Source organism: Typopeltis vanoorti, chromosome 18 (assembly GCF_054136105.1).
Source record: "Typopeltis vanoorti isolate ZY-2024b chromosome 18, IOZ_Tvanoo_1.0, whole genome shotgun sequence".
NCBI classification, from domain to species: Eukaryota; Metazoa; Arthropoda; class Arachnida; order Uropygi; family Thelyphonidae; genus Typopeltis; species Typopeltis vanoorti.
The window spans coordinates 39504785-39523025 of record NC_143566.1 but is presented as its reverse complement, the minus strand read 5'-3'; the positions used below and the strand labels follow the sequence as shown (position 1 = coordinate 39523025).

General features: G+C 34.4%; 1 protein-coding gene across 1 annotated transcript in view; it reads left to right on the top strand.

Moving 5' to 3' along the window:
• kis (chromodomain helicase DNA binding protein kismet) overlaps positions 1-18241 on the top strand; it is a 945984-nt gene that overhangs the window by 455233 nt on the left and 472510 nt on the right. Inside the window, exon 28 of the mRNA XM_090408660.1 lies at positions 14105-14279. Within this exon, the coding sequence (XP_090264786.1) occupies positions 14105-14279 (175 nt within the window). The remainder of the gene's footprint in view (positions 1-14104; positions 14280-18241) is intronic.

Below are 18241 nucleotides of genomic sequence, written 5' to 3'. Positions count from 1 at the left end.
GAATACAGTAACTATCCACCTGAGCATCGTAGAGTAAAACTTGTTCAAAGCGAAATCACAAGGGACCGAATATGTTTTCCACATTGGCCTAGTTTCCGCATTATACAAAATTGCAAAAAAAATTAAAATCCATTGAAATCATATTACATAGTACATACCTGTTTATGAGTGAAAATCGACAGCACTGGCTCTAGTAAGCAGGTGATACTTGTAGACCTATGTTATTAAAATAATAATAACACATTATTAAAGTATTAATGCTCTCTTACACTGCCCATTACACATTTCCAATATACAACTCAAGATTTCGGGGGGGGGGGGGGGGGGGGGCTTAAGGGTCAAAGCTGTATAACTGAGAGGAGATCTCCACATAGCCTTTGAAGGAATGCAGAGAATCGACCAGAGCTTCTGACCTAATGTCCAATCCCCACCTTCTCGTGGTGCACTCTGTTGGATATCTACCTGGATACTGAACGAATGAGGATGGGCTTGCAATTTGGGATTTAGCCGACCAAATTGTATTTCTATTGGTTAAACCAAAATACAAAATGATGGTTCAACATGACAAAATTTCATGCCGGCTGGGGGGTCGCCTGGTTAAACAAGGTCCCTGTTGTTTTCGCCAGGGAACCAGGATGAACAGCGAAAAGTCAGCTACTGGAACAAATCTGAAAACACACCCCAACTCACCATCACCAGAGTTAAAGATCGGTACTATCAACATAAGAAGCCTGAATGGCAAAGAAATGGAGCTAGCTGAGGAATTAGATAAGTAGCAGATTGACATAATAGGGGTGACTGAAACAAAAAAAGATAAAAACTGGTGAGATCTTTCTGAACAATAAATACAAAATGTTATATTCAGGAAATGACAATCAAGGAAAAGAAGGAGTAACCATAGTATTCAATACAAAATACGAGGCTCATCTTCTTGAATGGCAGGCAGTGTCAAGTAGAGTGATTTGGGCAAATATCAGAATAGGGAACTGGACAATGAGTCTTATGAGACTTATGAGCCTATGGTCCCACAGAAGGTTCTACTAAGTTAGAAGTGGAGGAATTTTTTCAGGCTCAATAGAAAGCTACTGACACAATGAAAAAGGAAAAGTTGGTCCTTGTTGGAGATCTAAATAGCAGAGTAGGAAATGATTGTGAGACATACAAAAATATTTTGGGAAAATTTGGAGAAAAGAGCAAAGCTAATAATAATGGCAAATACCTGTTGGATTTCTGCTCAGGACATGGACTGGTTATTACTAACACCATGTTCCAACATAAAAATGTGCACAAATTCACATGGAGAGAAGAGGCAAGGAATAAGAAAAGTCTCATTTACTATGTTATTGTTGATAGTGATGTTTTCTCCTTGGTGCAGGACACCAGAGTGTACAGAGGATTTGAAATTGGAAGTGATCAGTATTTAGTCTTGAGCAGGATAAAATTGAATTTCATATTGAAAAGAATGACATGTAAGAAAGTTTTAAAGCGAATAAAAGTTGAGCAGCTCTCAGATGTGAACTGTAGACTAAAATACATAAAGATTATTGAAGGAAAAATGAAAGAGTTTGAGAACAGTAATCAAACCTTGTAGATTCAGTGGCAAGCCTTGAAGAAAACCCTGATTGATTCAGCTAGAGAGGCATGTGGTGAAGTTGTCTGCAAGGATAGAAAAATTAGAACTCCATGGTGGACACAGGAAATTAATGATGCAGTGAAGGAAAAGAAGAAAGCCTATCAAAAGTTCCTGTCAAATAAGTCAGCTTGTGCTTTTAGAGAATACAGAGACAAATGTAAGAAAGCTAAACACTGTGTAAAACTAGCTAAACAAAAGTCATGGGAGGACTTAGGCAAGAGTATAGAAAATAAATATCAAGAAGGTGGCAAAATATTCTGGAGGTTGTTGAAGAAGCTTAGGAATGGAGGAAGGAGTGCTGTAAAAGGAGTTAGAGATGATAAAGGTGAAATGAAAACAGGAGAACAAGATATCCTTGAAGTATGGAGTAATTACTTTGAAAAATTGCTAAATGAAAAAAGCAGTGATAGCACAGTGGTAAAAAACACTCAACAGGCACACAGTCAGGAATACATATCCATAATTGAAGTAGAAAAAAGCCATCCAATGCTTGAAATGTGGAAAGGCAGCAGGAGTAGATGATATTCGACCAGAAATGCTCAAGTATGGAGGTATAAAAGTCTTCCAGTGGCTGCACTGCATAGTTCAGAAAACCTGGACAGAGGGAGGAATTCCTGATGATTGGAGTTGAGCTCTCATAGTACCCATATATAAAAAGGGAAATAAAACTGAATGTGAGAATTACAAAGGTATTTCCCTACTGAGTGTTCCTGGCAAAATCTATGCAAGTATACTTGAGAAACGATTGAGAAGAATTGTCGAAGAAAAACTGGGTGAAGAACAAGCTGAATTCAGGCCAAATAAAGGATGTCAGGATCAGATCTTCAATTTACGACAAATAGTCGAGAAAGCATGGGAATATAACAAAGATCTGTATTTAAGTTTTGTCGATTTGGAAAAGGCATATTACAAGGTGCCAAGAGAGAAGCTATTCAATACGCTACCGTTATATGGTCAATGGGGCATTATATCAAGCAATACTTAGTATTTATTTGAGTTGTAAGTCAACAGTTAGAATTGAAAGGAAGTACACGAAGATGGTTTAATGTTAAATCTGGTGTGAGACAAGGATGTACATTATCCTCTCTGTTATTCATTATCTATATGGATCACATTATGAAGGAAAGTTGTATTAAACAGGATATCAAAATTGGAGATGTTAATGTCAGCTCTTTGCTTTATGCGGACGATATTATACTTCTAAATAAATCCGTTACAAATCTGCAAGATTCTCTGACTAAATTGAATAACTGTTGTAATAGATATGGTATGAAGGTCAGCAGTAAAAAGATAAAGACAATGAAATTAGGCAGAATCGTTGAAAATGTCAACTGTGTTGTGAATGGAGAACCTGTGGAACAAGTAAAACATTTCAGCTACTTAGGCACGATTTTTAGTGAAGATGGTAAATTAAACATGGAAATAGACAACAGAATCAACAAAACTGGTATGGTAGGAAGTCAATTGAATAAATTCATATGGAATAAGAGAGAAATTAGTCGGAACACTAAATTAGCTGTATACAAAACAGTGTACTAACCAGTTTTAACTTATGGATCTGAGAGCTGGGTCAGAAGTAAAGCACTTAACCAAAGACTAGAGAATGCAGATATGAGAGTCCTGAGAAAGATTAGAGGCGTGAACAGATGGCATCAATGGCAATATCATATTAGAAATGAGGATATTAGGAAAGAACTTTACATTGTCAACATCCAGGAATGCGTTAGCAGAGTTGATCTCAGGTGGTATGGTCACTTAAACAGAATGAGCGAGGAAAGATTAGCAAAACAAGTGTTCTCTGCCAAGTTGGCAGGAAAACGACCCAGAGGAAGACCAAGATATAGGTGGATTGATACGGTACAAAGTGCCTTAGACGATAGAAATATAAGATCTGATAATGTTGGAGTCTTGACTAGTAACAGACTGATTTGGAGGAAGTTAGTAATGATGTAAATTTTTCATGTAGTACTATCATATCCTGTACACCCCTTGTGGGTACATGGTAGGAATTTAATGATGATGATCACGAACTCAAGATTTCTTGTACATATCCAACAAAAAAAACTTGTTTCCATTTTTTTGTAATCATGTCTTTTTTGAATGCAGTCCTTAACTGTATACAATAGTTCAAGAAGGCTGAAAGAGTTTGAATCAATTGCAAACTGCATTACTTCACTGATGCAATGAAGGGCCTGTTCATGTGTACGAATGTTCGTTGAAATATCGTGTTCTCTGGCTGCTTCTTCCACTTCCTCCTCCACATCTTCGTTTTGTGTATGTCTTACCACTAGTAGAGCTGTAGCAGATTAAAAGCTGTAATGTGTGGCTAGATGGTCATCACTCCAAACAAAGTTCTCAGGATCACAGGAAAGTTCTTTTCCTCAGCAGAGATTGGATATTGCAGCAATGTTTTCACTTGCCTCCTCCAAATTATCTGCTGCATCACTTTCCCCAAACCCAGCTTTAGCAAAACACTTTTTTACTATTCCTACTTTAATTTTCTTCACTGCCAACCGATCCAATTCACAACATCCAGAACCGATACAGATCTTGCTAATGCATAAGAGCTATCGGCTTCTTCTACATTCGAAATCAAAGATTGCATCAGAAATCATCTGTAGTGTGATTTGAATGAGTAAATAACACCCATATCCATGAGCAGTAATACACTTGTTGCATTTTCTGGGAAACAGGTGATTTTCACATTTGGAAGTGTTACCTTTGGGTAACAATTTCAAATGTGATGGGTGGCAGGTAGCATTGTCAAGAAAAAGGATGACGTTTCTATTTTCCTTCTTCATTTTTCCATTAAACATGTTTAACCACTTTTCCATTGTAGCTGCAGTCATCCAAGCTTTTTTTATTGTTTCTCCAAATTACTGGTAAATTATTAATTTTCAGGTTCTTGAAACATCTTGGTTTTGCTGCTTTTCCAATCATGAGAGGCTTTTCCATTTGTCCCACCATATTCCCACACAATAACACTGTAAGTCTTTCTTTGGACATTTTGCCCCCGGTATACTTTTCTTCCTTAATCGCGAGTGATTTTCTTTGTAATGCCTGAAAAAACAATCCTTATTTAATTTTCTTTACTTGTTTTGTCCATATTGTAAATGTTTTTAGGTTCATATGGTGAAATAAATTCTAGCAGTTTTGCTTTCCACTTACTCATTACACTTTCATCCACATCTTTAGATTCCCCACAGACTTCATTCTACACAATATTGTGCCTCTTCTTAAAGCTATCCAACCATCCTGTAGATGCCTTAAACTGATCATTCCCGAGAGATTTGGCTACTGCAAGAGCTTTAGTTTGGACCATTGGACCGGATATGTGAATGTTTTTTGATCTTGCATTCGTGAACCACTCCCACACTACCTTGTTAATTTCCTCATTGCCATTTATCTTTGCCTTCCTCTTCATTCGACCATTTCCTTGCAGCCACTCGTTCATTATTTTAGCTGTTTGTTTAAGTGTGTTGTATACTTGCATTTTGCCACACTTAAACCGCATCATTATTTCCCATACCAAGAGTTTATCCTTTTCTTTAGCTTCAATGACTTTGACTTTTTTGTTTAGTGACAACGCCACGTACGATTTAGCCATGATGCAAAAAATGAATTGTTCAGTTTGTTGAAATTCGGGTTACTGAAATGTTTGGACTTACCGGAAGCTGACCAACATTAATTCTCAAACGAAACAGTGAAAGCAACACAAGTGCCCAAATCTAATAAATATAGGTGTATTTTTAAAACAATTTCTGCCTTTATACAAGTAATTTTTAATAAATTCTTCAAATATTGCTTTCCATTTCTGTGTTGGGCAGATTCTGCATTATACAAAATAAATAACACTATAATGCCTATTCTTCTGGCCGGGACTATACAAGCAAGTTTCCGGCTTATTCATGTTCCGCTTTGGACAAATTTTACTGTACTGTATATTTTGCATTTCGACACACATAAAAAAATAAAAAAAACATACTTAAATGCATGATTTATATACAGAGACACAGAATTTTATGCATTCTTATGTACAATCCCTATCACATTCTACAATTATTCTGTTGATCTAAAAGATGCAGCTCTCTAGTTAGCTGAATTTTTCTCTCCCCTCACCCCATTCATTTTCCTCTATGCAGTACAGACAGTTTTTTTGTAAAAAGAAAGAATAAGTCATCAGGTTTATCTTGACAAAGAACCCCCAACAAAAAATTTGCGTATCAGACCCTTAAATAAACAATAGAAATGCAGTCTACTTAGTATGAGAATAGGCAATTTTTTCTTGCTTGATCTTGGCATAGGTCACAGTCATCTTAAACATTCCCATTACCCATCAACTGTGGGTAAATGATCCATATCTGTGCAAGCACTTTTACACTCCACTTACCCATTTCATCTTCATGTGGAGTACTATCTAATTTACTCAGAAGAATATAACTTTTGAGTGGGAGCCAGACCTAAAAAATTCTAAGGAAAGTGATCAGAGCTTGCTCCACCTTTACCACGAGTTGCCTAGTGTTGCACTACGTACAGCCGCAAACTTGACTTACTCGTTTGTTTGCTTACCTGGGAAAAAGGATTAAAAAAACCTAGCTTATAAAATTGCTTGGTATCTTTAACACACACACACACACACACATATATATATATATATATATATATATATATATATATATATATATATATCCATCAGTACTCTTAATTCACAAATGGCAACTTAATTGGAAAAGTATTTCCTATTACCTCTGAACTATTTTTGCATTTAGAGATGCGCAAAAATGTTCCCAAAAAATCCTTATTTTTTAGAAGAAAGGTTATCTAATGATTTGCACTCTTATATAGACTTTGCTGATCTTTTTTATCTTGGATAGTTGCACTCTGCTGCTATTCAAAATAATATGTTTCCATTCTGTTAGCATATTTTACTTCCATTCCTGTAATAATGCATCATACATTCTGCAAGATTTATGGAGGGGGAATCCTTGGAAACTATTTAAAATTTGGGAACCATGACAGTTAATGCATTCATTCTTCCCTTTTCTCTGGGCGACTTGTTTGTAGCAGAGGATAATCTTCCAGTGATTTATCGTAGTCGTTTTCTTTTTCCATCTGTGTTTATTCTTTGCTCCTCATCTCCAGAGTCTTCTATTCTCCTAACTTCCTGACCACCCTCACTGGGATCTAAAACACTATCATTGTTTACCATTGTGTCATCTGAAGACATTCAGAAGGAGCATCTGTCTTGTGCATTCACAGTGCTTTGCCAGGACAAGCAGGCAGGCCCAGTTAGTTTGACCAGGATCACTCAGTTGGTCGTTTTGCTTGCAAGGATTAATATTATTGAATTTTAATCTCCCTCCCCATGCTCTAAAACAGCGTTTCCCAAATTTTTCCTGCGATGGAACACTTCACAAATCCTGAAATTTTAACAGAACACATTGGTTAGAGTCGAGTACCATCGGTCTCGTCTTCATTGTAAAGCTAAGTGCACACTATCGCCAAAGCAGGCTGTATTGCATCACAGAAATGCAACAGTGCACATTACAGGCATGCACACTACTCGTTCTCAGGTTGTCGAGGTGTCGACAACTGCAGGTGGCTGAGTCAAGGCCAGTGCACACTGGCCTTAATAACACAATCCACATGCAAAATGAGGAGTGCCTGATTTTCAAACAAGTTTGAACTTGTTGCCACATTTAAAACCATTTCAGGCTCATATTAATTTTGATAATTTTTTACGGAACACTTATTCACTTTCAGCGGAACACAGTTTGGGAAACCCTGGCCTGGAAATTGTCTGTGCATTTCAATTGTAAGTGCACTAATTTTTTGCCAGATAGAAGAAATTTGTGTATAGCTTAGTGGTAGGTGGGTGGCTCTAGCCCAAAATGGTCTTCCGTTTGAGAATGAGTGTCAGAGGCACTAATCAAGCTCCATCAAAGTCCAGAAATTATTTCCTCTTGAACTGAGAGAAGAACAGAAACTAGAGGAGACATATGATAATATCTCATTTTTCTTTGTTACCCATTTGATAGATCATTGTTCTTTCAAGAAAATATCACCCTACTAGGTACATGGGAGTTATTTTATTCAAAACATCTTACCAGAAATATCCAGAGCAACTCAATCAGGGTATACCAGTCATGGTGATGTCGACAAAACTTTGAACTGAGAAGTTCAACGGAGCACAGAGGAGTTATTTTGAGTGGGATGCTTCTGATGAGGAAATCTGCTCTGAATTTTAGCCATAAGAATTCTCATACATAAGGATAGTGGATTAATGATTAATACTATCCAGGAATATTATCCTTACATTTAACATCTCAATTTCTTTATGCCAAAAATGTGGTTATTCTGAGAATACCTCTTGATATGGTAGTAATGAATATGACAACAAAGATTGAAAGTGCGAACACACCCCAATGTGCTAATTGCAAAAGATAATGTCCAACATTTGGAAGAAAGAACTTACTAATTTTTCAATGAGTAAGTTACTTGTTTTTTTCCCTTTCTATCTTTCTTTCAAAGATATCTTTTTCCGCAACCTACTGAGGATCCTACTTTATAATATATCTCTATCATCCATAAAACAGGACAAGTCCAAATGTAGAAGTCACCATCCTCATGGACGTAATGCAACCTGCTCCAAGTTTGAAACTCGTTACCATTATAGCAGGATTTACCATTTACTGCTCAGTAGAAAACCTTTTATTGTCGAAAGTTTTTTTATTTGGTTATACTATAAATTAAAGATACCAAGAAATTATATTTTTGGTTTAATCCCTTATCCAAGTGTAAGCACAGTGCCTGGTGGGTCCCTTAATCAGACCTCAGTAATGGTAGAAACTAGTCCGGGTAGTGGGCTTTTTCATAATGCATAACATGCACATCCAAAAAGAGATGTCCTTTGCATTACTGGATACTAATGTAATTGATGAAGTCATTAGTAATTGTTATTTTTGATTTAGGATCCAGGATCCTAAATCAAAAATAACAATTGTAATTATTACTTTTACAGCTATTGTAGCCTGTTTTTGTTTAGGAGTGTCCCTTATTTTTAAATACATTGGCTTTTTTACTCATGAAAATTTTTAGGGCATTATAAGTTTATTTTAAAGGAAAATATAGCAGAATAATTGAGGAAGAAATTTTTGTACATACCTTGTTTAGATGCTAGGATGACTTCATTCTCCATATTTCTGCTGTTAGGCTGTTAAAAAAAGGGGGGGGGGTGTTTGACGCAAGGCAGGAAGAATAATTTTGAAAGCCTGGGTTTTTTCCTAAAATAATATATACACATATATTTTATGAAGAATCGAATGACTAGAACCGAGATTTAAGTAAAAAGGTTTTAATATAAAAACATGACTAGTTTCGGCCTGTAACAGCCTTCATCAGGTGACATTATAAAAGAAAGAAAAAAAACACTAAACACTGAAGGTTAAAAGACTATGAACTAGTCGTGTTTTTATATTAAAACCTTTTTACTTAAATCTCGGTTCTAGTCATTCAAATCTTCATAAAAATATGTATGTTAACCGAGTTAATGATCATTCTTTCATATATATATATATATATATATATATATATATATATATATATATATATATTATACCTAAGGGTGCTTCTTTGGGGGAAGGGTTTTATGGGAAAACTGGGGCAGGTAGGAGCATTAATGGGGTGCAAGCCGTTTTGGTTGTCTGACCATCATCGGAATATTTTCGGAACCCATTGTAATGCTAAAAATAGGACATCGTTGTTACTGTAAGAAAACTATTGATAAGAAAGAATGTTTGCTCATGTTATCATAAATAGAATTTACTTGATATAGTTTCTAAATAATTAATTAATTTTTATTTTTTTATTTATTTATTTATTTTCACTAGAGTCATGCCAGTAGAATAACCTGTGATCAAATCATTGTTTCTCTAGCTTACTGTATGTAATGTAACTCAGCTTGTCCTGTATATGTGTATATGTTCCAGATGATGATCTTAATATGAAGATCGAAATTGTGAAATTAAAAGAGTCATTTATGACTCTATTATAAAGTCCATAATTTCTAAAATGAAGACAATATTACATTTTTAGAATCTGACAAGTCTGGGATTCTCGTGATAATGACACTAGGCACAGAGTTCTTTGGAACCAGACAAGACTACTTCTCTCCAGCAAGTTCAAATTCGATCGCCTTTTCCTTGAAACATGTGAAACACTAAGAAATCATCTGAACCTGCCATGATCAGATTTTATGCCAATATTCAAGTTTTGGGAACTAATTGCTATTATTGACATAATTTTTTTAAAATTAATAATAATTATTTTATTTTATTTTATTTTATTTTTTTTTTAATCTGCACAACATGCCATGATTGTTCCTTTGAACTCAATTAGTGTAATATCATGACTCATTCATGAATCATTATTTTGAATCATCTTTTGGGTGTAGTTAATGATCTATCATCTCTTGACGATGTTCATGTACTGTTGGACAAAATATTTTGGAGTTTTTGAATAAATTCTGTATAACTTTTGTTACATATGAAATCCGCGAAACTTACTTTAATATGTCTAGTGCATATGTTACATTATATCTATTCATTTCTCATCATTATCATCAAATTCCTGCCATGTATCATTGGATATGATAGTATTACATGAAAAAATTACATCATTACTAACTTCCTATCTACAATTTTCCTCCAAATCAGTCTGTTACTTGTCAAGACACCAACATTACCAGATCTTATATTTCTATCGTCTAAGGCACTTTGTACCGTATCAATCCACCTATATCTTGGTCTTCCTCTGGGTCGTTTTCCTGCCAACTTGGCAGAGAACACTTGTTTTGCTAATCTTTCCTTGCTCATTCTGTTTAAGTGACCCTCCCACATGAGATTAGCTCTGCTAATGCATTCCTGGATGCTGACAATATCAAGTTCTTTCCTAATATCCTCATTTCTAATATGATATTGCCATTGATGCCATCTGTTCACGCCTCTAATCTTTCTCAGGACTCTCATATCTGCGGACTCTAGTCTTTAGTCAAGTGTTTTCCTTCTGACCCAGCTCTCAGATCTATAAGTTAAAACTGGTTTGAACACGCTCTTTTACACAGCTAATTTAGTATTCCATATGAATTTATTCAGTTGACTTCCCACCATACCAGCTTTGCTGATTCTGTTGTCTATTTCTATACTGAATTTACCATCTTCACTAAAAATCGTGCCTAAGTAGCTGAAATGTTTTACTTGTTCCACAGGTTCTCCATTCACAACACAGTTGACATTTTCAGTGATTCTGCTTATTTTCATTGTCTTTGTCTTTTTATTGCTGACCTTCATACCATGTCTATTACAACAGTTATTCAATTTTTTCAGAGAATCTTGCAGATTTGTAGCGGATTTATTTAGAAGTATAACATCATCCACATAAAGCAAAGAGCTGACATTAACATCTCCAATTTTGATATCCTGTTTAATACAACTTTCCTTCATAATGTGATCCGTATAGATAATGAATAACAGAAGGGATAATGTACATCCTTGTCTCACACCAGATTTAACATTAAACCATCTTCGTGTACTTCCTTCAATTCTAACTGCTGACTTACAACTCAAATAAAGACTAAGTATTGCTTGATATAATGCCCCATTGACACCATATAACTGTAGCGTATTGAATAGCTTCTCTCTTTGCTCCTTGTCATATGCCTTTTGAATTCTTTTTGAATATAATGTAAATGATAAATGCTTTATTGTTAGTTTAAAATAAATTTACATAGCATTAATGTTTCATAAATGAAACAAAACTTTTGATCATCTTCAAATTCCAATCCAATTCTTTTCTACCGTTGCTCTTGGAATTCATGGAATTATTGTGAAGTTCTGTGAAGAACCTGCCAAACCATTTATAAAGAATACAAAGTGAACTTGCAATTTATATCTGTTTCATGTAAAAATAATTTATTGCTTACCACTTGCTAATGGGAAGACTGAGCTTGTTTTTCTATGGCTAGTTGCTTCATTCCGGGAATTTACTATTATCACTTTTTAGTAATTTAACTGAATTTTTATAAGCTCAGCAGATTTTAACTAGTATGTGATATTTACCTTAAATTTTTGATTTTTTATAAGAAATGAACCTAAATACTTGTATACAAACAAATTTATGATATTTTTTAATTAGAACGTTTTAATTATAACTAATTTTAATCTTATACATCTTTACACCAGTTTTATATTATATACCTATATATAGTTAATTGTCGATTCAGTGTAGTGTGTGACATGGCACATGTTTTCCTTTTATGTACCATAAAAGATCAAACAGTAATTAAAACAGCTTTCATTTTCTAATTGTCAGTAATCTTTATATTAGCCATTGTTTTTATGTCACAGTTTTTGGAAAGTACTGCTTTAATTAACATCAATAGTGTGAATGCAAATTTTGATAATAATACTAGAATATCTTCTCTCTCTCTCTCTCTCTCTCTCAGAACTCTGCAAGAAGTATCAGGTTGGCTAAATATAAAAATTTTACATACATAAAATTGTATAAATATCAGTTGTTCATCCTACAAATAATGGCACTGCTATATCCTCAATTTTGCCTGAGTGTCATGCAACTGATTTTTTTTAAGTATTTATAGGGATTATTCCATTTTTCCTTTTTTTAATTCATTCCTTAGTATTTCAAAGATTTTTATTATGATAAATGACTAGACATTTTATAGAAATGTGTGCTTGACATAATAATAAATATTTTTAAAAAAAAGGTTAATGCATATAAAAGAAATTAGAATTTAATGTAACTCTTATATATTTCACTCATTGCAAAACAAGCTTCATTGAGGGAGGGTATAGAATACTGGATGCAACATTCAGAATATGAATTGCAAAAAAAGAATCTTCACATAGCTGAGTGACTAGAATGTACTAGTAATGTTGAAACCAAGTATAACCCTGTAATTTGAAGGCAAATAAAGTAATTGATATTTAAAAAAAAAAAAAAAAAAATTAAGAGTTAATGGTGATTACTTTCCACAAGTTTATGACGGACATGAAATCTGGGCATGTAAGATCAAGGTGATTGCCATGTATCACAAATCTCAAAGAATAGAGGATTGAATTTAAATCGACTGTAGCACACAAACTTGGTTTCATTTCAGAGCTCTATATCTAGTCTGTATGCATGAAAAGAAAGGCCCTGGTAACTTCTGATCTCACTATTTGATGTTAGTAATCAAATATTGAGTCTGTCCAGAGTAAAAATAAATTATGAAAAGTTTATGCCTGTGGCTGCTTAGAACTTCGAGACAGGCAATCAATCTGAACAATTAAGATTAGGGTGATATCATAAGAGTTTCGCAAGTTTCAAGGAACAGTTAAGATATAAATCTGTTGGTCAAAGAAAGATTTGACCCTGGTGCTAGATGAGAACCCAAGAACACCAAGATATCGTCAAATTTTTAGAATCAGGAAGCTCTGCCTTGCTTCCTGTGCCATAGACATTAAGCATAGAGTTCTTTGGAATCAAAGCAAGATTTTTGTGCTACAGTAGATTTAAATTTGATTGTCTGTTCCCTGACAATTGGAAAACACCAGCTTGGGTTACATGCCTGTCTGAAAGTTCTGGGAAGTAATCTCCATAAGCAACTCACAATTTCTATTTATTTATTTATTTATTATTATTTTTTTTAATCAGTTAACCTTGAATTACAGAGCTATAATTGGTTTCATTGAACTTTAATAGTATTTTCTTCTGTTCACTTAGCTATGACCAAGATGCTAGAAAGTGTGTGCAATATAACTCATCATTACAGCATGAGTTGTATTTATTCTATCATGAAAACTTTTGTTTCAGTTATGAAACAGTATATTTAAACTGTTCATTTTCTATTTTTGCATAAATGTTTGACATGAAACTTGCGATTGTATTTTGAATGATTGTAACCAGTCATGTACACTCTCCCTGAATGATGTTTATGTTGCAACGTGTAATTATTTAACATAATTATTTATGTTAAATTCTAATTTCTTTCACATAGGTTAACCACGTTTTTAAAATATATATTACTATTGATAAATGAATGACCTTGAGTCAATTTCTGAGGTGGGCAAATATCTAAGAATCCAAGAAATATGAGCATTGGAAATTTTCATTTAAGTGAAAATTTCCAACGGAAAAGCTGCTTGAATCTAGCAGTTACAATGCTAGATTGATCTAAATAAGATTCAGTAATCCTTAATTTTCTCACAACAGCTGGAAAGCAATTATTTTTTTATCTGCATTGCCTTAATAACATCCTTAAGAGAAAAAAAATTTTTTCAAATAATTATACAAATCTTAATATTTTGTCTTGTGAGCAGAACTTAAAAGGAATATCATCACATTATTAGTACCTGATGTATCTCTCAACTGCTAAAATACTCTAGTTTTAACTTGAATTCCCTTATTTTTTTGAAGGTCTCTCTGCTCCAGTGCCAAGAGGAAGGAAAGGAAAGAAACTAAAGAAAGAATTAAAACCTATAAATTGTTTAATTGATGAATGGGGAGAATGGGCAAAAGATGAAAAATACAATCCAGAGATTTTGCTAATGGATGATGGATACAAAAAGCATCTTCATAGGCACTCAAATAAGTAAGAAATTTGATATTTGTAACACTGGATATATATAGTTGACTCTAATTATAACAAACTAGCTAGTTGTGAGAAACTGATTAAATGTCCTGGCCAAAACTACTTAAGTATGTTGAACATCATTGCTAGAATATGTTCATACAGAAAACTAATATTTATACCATTTATTCAATTATCTGAGCAGCAAGTTCTGATAATTGAAGGGTTAGATAATTGAAGTATAATTGCATGGTACTCCACCAAAAGTTGGTTAAAATGCAAGGGTCAGTTAAGTGAAGTAACATTGTATTGAATGCCAGATAAATGATAGATTACCATACCCTGTACCTTGCTATTCCTGTGGTGTCTACAAGTTTGCTATACTGAGGGTCAACTATACTTTCGACTTCTGCTTATTGAAATTCATGAAATTGTGTTTGAAACATATACTGGTGTTCATAAATTAAGGAACAAAGAGAAAAATTGCAATAACTCAGGAAGGGGGATATGAAAGTCTGGTATATTATACAAATGGTGATGCTCTTTATTGTATACAAATTGGTGGCATTGTCAGCAGTGTGTGCAAATCAGCCACAGATAAAAGTGGGCATTTTAGAGTGTATTTCCATTTTGTGTCTGGAATGAGAACAAGACATCTCATGATAGCAAAATTTTACATATGACTGCAAGACATCATTTAACTGATGAACTCAGATGAAGGTTGCCAAATGGTTGCTCACGAGTCATTCTGTGGTTTGCAGACTACAGAACCAATTAACCAATTCCAAAAATCACAAACAACATCACAGTGAAGGAATGCACGGGATATAACTGCAGTGGGTGACCAATATCTCAGATTTTCTACTTGTTGAAGCAGAAGTGCTACCTATGCCTATGAACTGGCTTTTTGTCAGGTGTCAGCTACAAGAATATTGGTATCAGTTTCCCATGTGTGCAGATGAATTCACAAGGGGGGGGAGGGTCTGCTACCTGACCTTAAGTCTGCATGCCTCCGTCTCCACACTACGGGAGAGAACATTTGAGATGGGTCAGGTTCCTCGTCAACTGGATGGAAGACCAATGTGGGCTGGTGCTGTTTACTAACAAGTCCTGATTTGTTATACAAAGTGATAACTAGGTGAGCTCTGATCTGGAGAGAACTAGAGAAAGTATCATCCCTCTGATATCCATGAAAGGAACACTTATGGTGGAAGTAGTGTGATGGTGTGAGGAGGCATCTCATTAGGTGGATCACCGACCTGTATGTGCTTTCTGGCAGAACCATGAATGCTGCCACTTAGAGAGACAAGGTCTTGTACCCCTATTATTCGGGTGTGATAGGGGAGACATTTATCCTGCAAGAAGGTAATGCTCATTCCCATGCACCAATATCTTCAAGAAGAGACTATCTTACATATGGACTGGCCAGCCAGGTCTCCTGAGTTTAATCCTATTTTAAGCATACTTGTGATGCTCCAGGTAGATGTATTACTGCTCTCAATCCTCTGCCCATATTTTAAGCATTCTAGAAGGTATTATTATATTATTCTTTAAGTTTGAAATTGATGTGGCATTTCCTGTATTTAAGACGTTTGCTGCCACGCTACTCGGGCATGGTTTGTTCCCGCACTCCAAGCGCTTTCGCGTCTTCAAGGTCACTACAAGTAATCTCGTAGCCAGCTTATCAGACAGAATTTTGTTTCATACGCCAACTACGAGTAATCTTGTATCACCCCACCCATATATTACATGAGCTGAAGAATGTGTTTATTGCGTCTAGTCTTTAAGAACTTTCAGTTTCGCTATGACCAGTAAAAGAAAACTTACTGATAAAGAATTAGAAGCGTACGCTAATATGAGCGATGATGAATTTAATGAATTCATCATCGCAAATGGAAGGAATAAGAGGGAAGTTCTTTCCATTTCAAATATGCACAAATTTGAAATGGTTGAAGCAAAAAATCGGAATGGTAAAATTCAATTAAAACCAAATATCGTTAGGGACTATAATTTGGGTATGTCAGGCATCGATCTTTCTGATCACATGCTTTCTTACTATTCCCCCCTTACAAAAGACAATTAGATGGTCAAAGAAATTGGCAATATGCATTTTTGATATATACATTCAAAATGCGCAGAAATTTTATAATATAATTACTGGAAACGCAATGACTACATTAAAATTTAGAGATCAATTTATCTCAGTTTTTGTTGGAATGGATGAGCTTACAGTATCACAGAATATCAGCAGGATTCGCGATCTTCATTATTTGGAAATTTTACCACCTACAGAAAAAAATATTCGCCGACAAAGCCAAGCCGAGTATGTACACGAAACAAACAACGACGCGAAACATGTTATTATTGTCCTGTTTGCCAGGAAAAACCACCATCGTGCATGGAAAATTGTTTTAAACTGTATCATATGTAATTTGAATAAATTGGTTTTTATTTTATTGATTTCATTTTATTATTTTTATTGATTTTATCAGTTTTAAATTGATTTACACATTACGTGTTATACTATGGATTAGCTCGCGTTTGGTTTGGCATAGGAGGTTGGTAATCGACATATGAGTATATTCGTAGTTGGCTTCTGAGGCACATATATAATATACTATATTTTAGTTGAAATTATTTTCCTTCTATCAATCCCCCAGACGCACTCTCCACTTTATTCAGAATCCAAGGGTCCAAATTAACGTAATTATACTAAGGGTTAACTCATGTTTGGCATAGGAGGTTGGTAAATCGACATACAAGTATACTCGAAGTTGGCTTGTGAAGCTCATATACGAACTACGAGTATACTTGTAGTTGGCAGCGAACATGTTAATTGATCTTTGTATCACAGTGTACAAATCACTCTTCCGACTATTTTTGAGTTTTAGCAAATAAACTTGCAAAAATTATCAATTTTAGTTTTTGATTTTTGAAGGCTATTTGCTTTTTTCATTTCCTTTCAAATTCCTGTGCAGTCATATACTGCTCTCAGAGCATGAACTGCTTATATTTTATCCTACTGTTCATTTCAGCATATTAGAGAGCGGGTGAAGCAGTTTTTAATTGCTCCTGATACTGAATAGGTGGACATTTAAAGAAATTCCATTTTTTATAATCAAATCATGTTTGAATAGCACACTACCCATTATACAAAATTATTTCTGTAATCACTACAAGTTTGGTATAATGAGGGTTAACTATATTTTTTGAAGTCACGAAATTGTGTAATAGCAAAGTGTGAATAACATATGCAATGTTGATACATTCATGTTTTTTCCAAAAAATTCTTGTTTATTGGACAACTATCTCCATTTTACGCCTTCCCGTTTCTATTTCTGGAGATAGACCTGCTGTATTATGAGAACTTTAACAGATTGCATCATAATATGGAACAACAATGAAAGCAATACACAGTGTTTTAAAATGATCTCAATTATGCATAATTATGTACATTGCTCGAAGTTTACATTTAGCGTGAATAATTTTCCAACAGTGCTGCTTTTTTATTTTACCTCCAATTAAAAGTTTCTTTCTTTTAATCTGTTTTGAATTTCTTCTTTTGTATACATTATAATTAAATGATAATTTTGCTTCATGCTGATGTAAACTCTATCAAAATAAGTTAATTCTACATCCATATGATCAGGATACAATAGTATACAAAGGATTTGATATTGGAAGTAGGATAAACTTAAATTTCTTATTGGACTATGTATGAAAGTTTTAACACAAACTTTGCCACTGAATTTCCAAACCTTGGAGATTCTGTGACAAACTCTGAAGAAAATAATGATTTATTCAGCCAGATAGAGATGTATTGTGGTTGTCTGTAAGGATAGGAAAATCAAAACTCCACAATGGACTTAGGATGTGAAAGAGGTAGAGAAGGAAAAGAAGAGAGTGTATCCAAAGTTCCTAGCTAATAAGCCAGCTTGTGTGTGCTTTTAGAGAATATAGAGAAAAATGTAAGAAAGAAAAAC